This window comes from Poecilia latipinna, unplaced genomic scaffold (assembly GCF_001443285.1).
Source record: "Poecilia latipinna isolate Pla-1442-1.1 unplaced genomic scaffold, P_latipinna-1.0 Scaffold342, whole genome shotgun sequence".
Classification (NCBI taxonomy): Eukaryota; Metazoa; Chordata; class Actinopteri; order Cyprinodontiformes; family Poeciliidae; genus Poecilia; species Poecilia latipinna.
In genome coordinates, this window is record NW_015112958.1 from 256,383 (window position 1) to 266,493 (window position 10,111).

The following is a 10,111-nucleotide window of genomic DNA, read 5'->3' on the forward strand; positions in this document are numbered from 1 at the left end:
TTTTCCCATGATGACAGGTGTGGCTCTGCCCCATCTGCTTCCCCTGACCGCACGTCACTGCTCCGTTCGCTGTTCAGTCACTTTCCCCCAATGTATACATTTACTCAGCTCACTTGTCAGGTGCTCCTGTTTCCTTGTCTGTTTTACAACCTGTTTGTGTCAAAAAGTCAGTGTGTTTGTTTTATGTATTAAGCTTTTCAGGTTTGCTTCTCAATCTGCCACAATCATGTCTGCATTCGGGTTCTTCTGAAAGGTTAACATGAAGGCTCTAAACATTTGATACACACTGGTGTTGAGTTACGTCTTACTACTGCTGGAGTCTTTTAATCAAATTGTCTTTCAATTGGTTATTTGATCATTAATCATCATTAAAAAATATTAATTAGGTGCTATAAATAGATGCAAGGGGAATTGCATCCTGAAGATGTACCTATACTACCCTGCACTGGCAGACATACAAAATAAAAGGGAAAATCAGGTATGACATTATGAAAAGTATGAAGTTTCTATTGTGATATCTTCTTTTTTTTTATCAGATCCTGTAGGTAGGTAACATACTTAGGCATGTTACCTACCGTAACTCCTCTGTTTGCTGCACAGGCTGCTCTTTACTCTACCTGTTCCTGTTTATTTTTTGTTTCAGGGTTCCTTGCCACAGGGGGCACAACAATCACTTTGAAGTAGGGAGGGAAAAATAAACTTTATGTTGTTTATATGCATGTGCAGCTAGTGATAAGTGGTTGCCCCTCTGAGTAAGTGTCCTACTTCACTGTTTTTGAGCAACTTTGACGACATTTATTCAAAATCCAAAACACAATGAGTGGAGATTCCTTAAAATACAGGTAACAATGGGACCTTTTCTGTTCCTTTGAGAGAAAGAGAGAGGGGTTTGCCAAGGGCATCCTTTCTGTAAGAAACACCCCTGGAGGAAGAATTTTAAAAGATTAAAATCCGAACCCAGACCTTAATCTGTTACAAAGAGAGAGCTCTGGAAACACAGCAAATGAGCTGAATTTCTGCAAAAGCAATGAGCTGGAACGGTTCACCTCGGGCCCTTAGTTGGAATTATCACTGAGCAATAATACTGAAAACACACTTTTACTACACACCTTCAAGGAAGATTGGATCAGTTATATTAATAGATGAGAGAGGAAAGCATGTTTTTCTGATTTGTTGATTTTATTATTTTAGCGCAGTTTAGAATTATGTGAAAATATAAAGATACTTTTGAGCATCTTTATAGGTAAATATGAGACGTTGACATAGGTGACAAACTTAAAAGTATTTTTTCAACGTAAAAATGTAGAAACTGTGCTTTTTTTTGGCTTATTTCTTTGTATTTTTGTGAAGTTAAATTCATATGTTCAGATGTTTGCTTGTGAGGTTGTACAACCTGGACCTGTGACCCACAAGGTATAAACACTGCATTTAGAAAAGCTCCAACCAAGGACGGTTTGCAAATTAGCCTGTGGTTTGAAAACCTTTGGGGGAAAAAAAAAAAAAGTTTGTTTTGTTTTTATCATGTAAGATTGTTTACTGTGCCGTCCTTGATGAAATAAATTTGAATTGAATAGAACAGTTCATTGTCTGAAAGGGAAAACTAAACCATGTGGAGAATTTGTCTGGCAGGTCGAAAGCAACAGGGAGCGGCACCACACAACGCACAAGCTTCACAGGAAGGAAAACTTGCAGGGAGTTAGAACGACAAGGAGACACACAGTCATGCAGTCACGTTGACATGTTGACAGGCAGGTGGGAGAATCAGCAGGAGAAGTAATAGGTAAAGTAAAGGGTTGGGAGAGCAGACATGGAAACATGGATGAATATTTAGCCAGACAAGGGGTCAGACAGATGTCTACAAAAAATGGGACAAACCGAACAAACGCGTCAGGTAGAGGGGCCTGTGAAATCGAATAAACTTTTAAAGCAAGAAAAGTAGACATGTAGCTTACGGGTGCAGACAAAGGTGATATTAAAATTTAAAGAACGAGATTCAAGTGAACAGGTGTGTGCATGGAAGGAACATGAAGACAGGGTTGAGAACACAGTGCCTAAGAGCATTGAGGTAAGATTTTAGGGAAATAATCCCCAGAGTTAAATATAGCAAGAACAGTGCAACTGAAAACCTACTTCATTTTTACCCAAAATAAGAGTAATAAGGATGAGGAGGACCAAACAGAGGAAGAGGAAAGAGTTGACTGAAGAAGCTTGTGTTTGTACTGCTAAATGACACGTACCTCTGGTTGGACTGTGTGATCCGGTAGCTCTGTGTCCTGTCCGGTAAAAGCTGCTTACGGTCAGGTCTTCGGTCCGTTGTCAGATCCCTGGTTTCACATTCAGCTTCAGCTTCCAGCGCTGCCTGTTTGAGGTTTCTCCCAGTGACTTAGCATTTGGTTTTAGCTTGCGAAGGAAGGTAACGACCACCTGTTTAGAGCCTTCATCAGTTTTGCTGGTACAAATGACTCAAAGTCCTCTGGAGAGAAATGTTGAGAGCACAGTTGTGGGTCCTTAAGAAGTTGTGTTCAGCTATGTCATTTCTTTTGTTTATTTATTTTTTCTTGTGGGAAGTTATCCAGACTCACTTCACAATTATTATTATTTTTTTAATGACAGCCAACAGGGACACAGTGTGGCTTTGTCACCAGTCAAACGCAATATGTTACGCAATTCAGCTAAAGTTAGCTTTTCTGTGTTTACTCTGTAGAGTCCAGCACAAAACGGACCCAATTGCGCCATCAACTCAGCATACATGGTGCAGATGAGAAATGGTGACCTCTATGGGTGATAAATATAACAAAATATATATTTAAAAAATTATAAGTTTTGACTACATTTTTTTAGCAAGTTACAAGAAAAATAGAAGCATTGCTGACATGCTCATCTGTAGCATTGCTCCATCTAATAAAATAAAAGTTAAAAAATAAAGGAAACAAGATGTACATGTTTTTCATACATATTTTAATTCTAAAAAAAAATCTAATAATTTCTATCTCAGTGATGAAGCTACTACAACACAGACGTCAAAAACAAGCACTTATCCAAATGAATTACATTTTCGTTCTTCTTTGCATCTGATAGAATAAATCTTGAAAGTGTCTTTTACCAAAAGGAGAAATTAGTTTACCGTACAACTCCAAAGCCTTTCTGACACACAGTCTTCACCATTATCCCCCGCTTTCCACTCCTTTTTTTTGTGCTTTCTTAATGGGAAACTGTGGAGCTGTTCTCTATAATAATGGGTTTTGACCTTTCTGCACCATATAAAAGGCTCCAAGATGACATGTGCTGTGCTCACAACGCATGCAAATAGCACCGAACAGAAGTAAATTGAATTTCCCTCTTTCTTTCCCCTCAACTCTATAGCAGGAGGTGCATAACGCAATCTTAAATGCACGTTTTTCACAACATGTAAAATCTGAAGAATCTTTTAAATAGTATGTCATTAGCTTTCTTATTTTCATTTTTAGATTGAGTTTAATTCATTAAATAAACTGTTTGCAACAATTTGTTTTGCTCATTTTGCATTCAGCCTGATATAATTACACTCCAATACAACAGCATCTACACTTCACCGGCCCAGTTAGAAGGTATGGGGTTAATTCTCTTTGCGTAAAAGCGCCGCACTCTCGGAGGTCTTTCCCAGTGCAAGTGTCAGTACAGAGGTTGGCTCGAGCCAAGCGGCGCGTGCGCTCTTCAAAGGTTTTACTTGGCTGATTTTTTATTTATTTATTTATTTTATTTTTTTAAATTCTGATTACCACGAAGAAACATACCGTCTTGGGCCCTACACCGGAGATTATAATGGGATGATTTTCGTTAGAACCAATGACCAACATGTTTTTGCAGTCGAGGATTTCACTGTTTTGGAATGCGCATTAACCTCTCTGGTCGATATATATATATTTTTTTTCTTTTCTGGACACACTCTTCTTTATATAACTACCCTCCTGCTGGAATATATGGAAATGTTATTGTTTGGCTGGCCGGTTTTTGTTAGTAATCAGCTGTCCTGAAATGTGAAAAATCCTTTGAGATGAAAAGCAGCACTTTTGGGGATCATCTTTTGCTTGTGCGCGGCTCCTGTCTGATATTGCGCCTCAACAGCCTGTTGTCTGTGTCCGAGGAGAAACGCACAACTTTAACGGGAGCCGGCGCGGGAGCTGGAGCGGGAGAGAGGGCTGCAGCTGGTCTCAGTGGCACACTAGGAGCAAAGGCGGGGTGCCAGCAGTGGCACCGACGGTGCGGCCCCGCTGGTGGGCTGTTGCGCGGTTGGACGGGGGATCCGGCGCAGCTGTGGAGCGGGGATGACGAGGTCGACCGCGATTATGATGGTGATGGATGGCCCGTCAGCGCGAGCAGGCACCGGGGTCTCGCCGTCTCTGTGCCTCCTACTGTGCGCTCTCCTTTTCCTCTCGCCGTGCGCTCACTCGCACCCGCAGCCATGCCAGGTGCTGAAGCGGATCGGCCACACGGTTCGGGTGGGAGCTCTGCACGTCCAGCCCCGCTTGATAGCCACAGCACCTGGCAGCAGTTCTGAAGACGCGGAGGGAGCTTTACCGAGGGATCAGCCGCTGGAGTTAGGAAAGCCGGCTAAAACAGGTGCCGGTGCTCTTGGATATGGAAACCTCAGAACTAGAGCCGCCACAAACAATCAGCGGGGCACAAGTAGGAGTAAAAGCCAGGCGAGACAGCGGGATGGGAATCCCTCGAAGGAGGATGGCGTGTTCTCACCGCGGGAGTCGGTCCTGCTGGCGGCTGAGGCTCTGAACCGGGCCATGTTGCTACCTTACAATTTATCCCTGGAGATTGTTATGGCAGTCAGATCGGCGCTGGGCGAGTTGCCAGCCTTCTCATACTCCTCCACGGGCATTCCCGAGGACGAAGACCCGCTGTCTTTCTTGGAGAGCGTGTGTCACACGGTGGTCGTGCAGGGGGTCTCCGCTATGCTTGCCTTCCCGCGGAACCGGGACGAGCTCGTTAAGTTGGAATTCGTGTCTCTGGCGCTCCAGGTGCCCGTTGTCAGCGTCGTGCAGAGGGAGTTCCCGCGCCACAGTGAGGTAAAGGAAAAAAAAAAAAAAGTTTCTTCCCAGCTTCTTCTAAACTGTTAACTGTTGATCACTTCACCTACACACAGTGGCTGGCTTGTTACCACAGCTGCCTTCATTTACGCCTGTATTTGTTTCATTATTAGGTTTAGTTCACTTCAGTTTCTGTGGAATATTTGTCCTCAGTTCACCATTTAATAAACCTATAAATAATGGAGGAGGAGACACTTCTTCCAACCGCTGATGCCTTGATCATCGTATTCACTTGCATCCCATCTGCTGCTAGACCTTATTTCCTGTCTTTCTTCTGCAGTGAGGCATTGATTATAGCCGCGGTTATTTTTGACCGGATCACTCGAATTAATCGTTGCATGGGGAGACGATCATTGTGCTCTGTCCGCGGTGCTGAAATGGAAAACTTCCAAGGCTGCAGAAAAGAGATAGGGATGTGTCACGTTGTTTGAACAACCGCTTAAAAAATGACTGAGGAAAGAGAGATCGGCCCGGTTTAATAACAGCGATGAAGATCCATTGAGGAGCTTTTCAGCGTTTTGGTGACTGAGCACATCTGCATAACTCAATCAGGTCAGCTACACCAAGAATCAATGTGGGACTGCGTTGTGATCTCACGCTGCTTTGGCCTTTTATTATAATGACACTTTTGCAAAACAGCAGCTGTTGACGGATTGAAAACTGTAATGTTTTTCCTTTTTATTTTCGTTGGGGAAACTTTTCCAGTTTTTTTTTTTTTTTTTTTTTAAGTGACAACTTCTAACTGATGTTTTCTTCTTTTTTGTATTAGATGGTTAACTAACAGGCCAACACAAACTTGTGTGCTTCTACAGAATGAATGACCTTTCTCTACATTTTTTTTTTAAATAAAATATTAATTTTGGCTCATTGTCATGTTGAAACACCAAGTTATGTTTAAATTTCAAATCATCTATCTTGATTTTAGATAAATCTGAAAAAACTTGGAAGTGAGTTCCCTTTTTTTGTTCTTCCACCTACTGGTGCTGTGTTCTGGAGTTTTATCTCCACAAAACTGACTTTTTATCACATGGAGTAATAGTTCAATTTTTGCTCTGTTTGATAACTTCTCCTCTAGAGCATCCAGTACGTTTGACAGCTATTTAATCTAATGTCAAATGGACCTTAGTTTTTAAACTAATTCAACTGGGAAGATGAGCTGTTCTACATTTGTTTGCCTGAAAGTAGAGTCGGAAATTACAATAACCAATTTTCATTTACTGCCCTGTTGACTTTTCCTCTTTAAAAATCAGCTAATGTAATTATTTAGTTACTGTTATGAAATGATAATTATTTGACTGCAGGGGCCAAAACAAGTATTGTCTTCTTCATGAGGGAGAAATTCAGCTCTTCAGCGAAACACTAATTGGAAATTTAATTTGAAGCCTGCATCTGAATTAAAAGTACCCATAAATAGGTTCAAAGTTTAAATACTTTAAAATGATTTCTGGCACTTCATCAATGATTTATTTGCTAATTGTGTGTTTTATGCACAATTTGTGTCTACTTTGTCACACAACCTGTTTGTGTTATTTATTTCTTCCTTTTTTTAAAACGCAAACAGACATGCTATCCACCACACCCAGGCCAATTAGTTTGACTAGAGGGATCTGAAATACTCACGACCTATAAGCTTAACATGCATGTGTGTGTCTGTGTGTTCCTACTCTAACATCTAATTTCCTGCTCTGTGGACAAGGAACCATTCCTCTGTAGAGTCGGCAGGTGTTAAAAGTCCAAACTGGATCCCTGAAGTGAAATAACATGTACAGATAAAGCTGACAAATAAAAAAAAAGAATTGCCTGATGGAGGGGTAGATGGATAGACAGGTGTTTGGATGGAATTTGGAGTAGGCAGAAAAAGTTGCTAGGAAAAAAAATAATAAGACAGTTTTATAGAGTGCGAGGAGTTTACCTGAAAGTTTTATAGAATTGACTCAGCTCCCCTTGGGCTCCGTCTTGTTTCAATAACTTCCATCTGAAGTCTGACAACAGTTTCGCCAAAATGTTAAGGATTTTGCGTTAAGAGGATCTTATTATTTGTTTGTTTGTTTTGTTTTTGATGTGGTTTGGTCTTTGTCTCACTAAATTCTGCAAAAGGAAGTTCAGGTTTAGACAAAGGTAAACTATGCATAATTCATGAATTGTGGGAAAATCCATCCTTAGTTTTGTCATGTGGAAAAACTGGAGAAGGTGTTGAGCGAAGGATGTCATGCCCCAGAGTACAGCGAGTTTGGAGTTGGCGGTGTGTGGTATTTGATAGCAGTGCAGTGTTGATAATATATTGAAGAGTATGGATTAATAAACTGTGTCATATACTGTACCACTAAAAGTGAACTTTAATTGAAGACCATCCTGAGTTGGTCTGACATACTCAAGTTTGTGCAACTAACAGTATCTCGTTATATAATAATATACATAATTATATTTATGCTCTGCAATAAAGCGCTTCCAAAAATGCGCAGCAGGTTATTGGATTAGAGGTAGAACATTTTAATAAATCGTAAAGAAGAGTTATATCAGTCAGAGTGGACATTTGGAATCGGATCCCTAACTAGTCTGAAATGACACACTTAACCCTGAAACACTGGATTGCTTTATCCAAATCAGGTAATGATGCAAAACAGCTTAGTTCTCACTGCTCAAATCCAGAAACACAAAGTTGTTGTTAAAGTTAAATAACACTTTGGGGAAAAGTTCCCTCTAATTTCTTGAATTTTTTGCTACCAGAAAATGATGAATTCTGTTTTACTTATTACGGAGGAAAATATTAAATCCCCGGTTGAGACATTTTCTTGAAGATTTACAATCACCTTTTCAATCACCTTTCCTGCTTCCTTTGCACAGTTCCATCAATCTACCCTTCAGCACACACTGTTCACTCCCAACTGTTTTAAGGAAGCATTCTCTTCCCAACAAACTGCTTTACTTCACATATTTGTAATAAGTCCAAAACTACCGAATCTTTTCACTTTGACACATGCCGTCACATTTCTGATGCTCTAGAAAATTAATTTGAATCTCTTTGAGTAACTTGAGATGAGTCTCTGTCCTTTCTAATGTACGGGAGACAGTAATTACTGCACAATTGCTGTCATTTAAGAGCGACATCGGTTCTTTAACACAATCCAGTTGTGTTTTACAGCACTTTAAAGTGCAGCGCATGTGCTTGTTAAAGTGAATAATGAGCTCCTCCTGAGTGCGGATGAAAGAGACAGATAAGTGGTGTGTGTGTTTTTTTTTTTTTTTAAGTACTACAGCCACCTCCACATTTATTGGCACAAGTAGTTGAGTTGTGCAAAAAGCCTTGAAACAACTTAATATTTTATTGCAGTGGTCTTACAGTGAGGATCTTAGAAGAAACACCTATTTACTTCTAGTACATTTATTCCACAGGGACAGTGGCCATAGCTGCAACTGAAGAGATACAGAAATCATACTGAAGTAGGATTTATTTAAAACAGATGTTTATTGACAAATTGCTGGCTTAATGTGTAGTTCACTCATGAAATTGTGAAAGAGAGGAAAACATGCATTGAGTGAGGGAGATCTGGTAACGGGGACATTACTAGACTTGCCTGAACCCAGATCCTACTAACATTCTAACTTTTCTCATTATTAAATCCATCCATTATCTATACTTGCTTAGCCTGGACAGATCATCAGTCGATCACACAAGGCAACAGAGTTACACACACAGACACCTAAGGGCAATTTAGAGAGACCAATTAATCTCACAGTCATGTTTTTTGGATTGTGAGAGGAAGTAGGGCTGCCCAGAGAAAACCCATAGGGGAGAACATGTAAACTCCCTGCAGAAAGACTTGAGGCTGGATTTCAAACCCAGAACCTTCTTCCTGCAAGATGCTACCAGCTGCTACCCTGTGCAGCCCATAAGCAATGCAGCTGTTGCAGACGAATAATCTGCAGCGTTTGAGGTTTCATTCTGAATTTCTTATTGAACAGAAATCTAATCGCAAGAAGATCAATAACCCAACCAATTCCATCATCTTTGGTTTGTCCAGATCCTCTTGACTCTTTCAGCGTCTGCTGTTTTACTGTGCAGTTTGCACAAGAAGTCAAAGCAGCTATCGTTTAGATCACATAGTCATAGGAAAAAGCACATTTAAAAGGAAAAGAACAATTCCAGACGTTGTGTCAAACGGCCAAGAAACTTAGGCTTCACAGTATCTTTGCATTTGTTTAAAGGCGGGGCCACGAAGCTTTCCACAAATGACTCAGTTTTTACTTACATAAAGAAAAAAGGAGAGGGTTAAAGATTTATGGAGATTACATTGCAGAAGTGCTGCAGTTGAGAATAAATCTTCATGGGCATTGAGGAGAGGTGAGAGTCTGATGCCCTGTGGACTGCATTACAATTTCCTCTCCTGATGTAGGACTTCTGAGTCTGAAATGAAACATGTAGGGTTGCTTTTTATTCCACTTCTTTATACAAATAACCCATCTATGAATATGCAAAGAGAAGATTAGTAATGTCTTTTTCGCATGCCTGCTGGACAGAGTGATTAATGGGATAAATTAAATTCACCATTCGCTTAACCTAATGGACTTTTAGTGCAAAGCTTGTGTTAAAGTTGTAAAGAGTTTCTAAGGGGCCTTTAAACTCCCTGCATGTACTGACAAACAACTAGCTGATTAATTGGCAGGATAACCAGCATGTGCTTGGCATGCCAGAGTTTCCTAAGCCCTCATTGCTAATTCAAATCTATTAAATTTCATCTGAATACTTTGCCAATTCCAATTTGAGCTACTCATATTTCGTTTTGATATAAATTCTAACTCTGTATCTTATCTTCCTGTAATTGGCAGTGGATCCTATTTATGCTTGTAGTGTTCATGCTAAGACTATAATCTTATTGAATCATGTTTAATCTTTTGATCAGCTATTTTTCTTCCACGTCTACGTCTAAAGTTTCAAACAGCTGTTGATTTTTAGATTTTTTTTTTTTTTTTTTTTTTTTTTTTTTTTAAAAGGCCTTTTCCCTTTTGGAAAAACTTCCCCCTCCTGGGGGGCC

At 40.2% G+C, this 10,111-nt stretch overlaps 1 protein-coding gene across 1 annotated transcript in view; it reads left to right on the top strand.

Moving 5' to 3' along the window:
* The first annotated feature begins 2,982 nt into the window (after positions 1–2,982).
* The window catches only part of grin3a (glutamate receptor, ionotropic, N-methyl-D-aspartate 3A), a 49,643-nt gene continuing 42,514 nt past the window's right edge, over positions 2,983–10,111 (top strand). Inside the window, exon 1 of the mRNA XM_015035641.1 lies at positions 2,983–5,057. Within this exon, the coding sequence (XP_014891127.1) occupies positions 4,305–5,057 (753 nt within the window). The 5' untranslated portion in view covers positions 2,983–4,304. The remainder of the gene's footprint in view (positions 5,058–10,111) is intronic.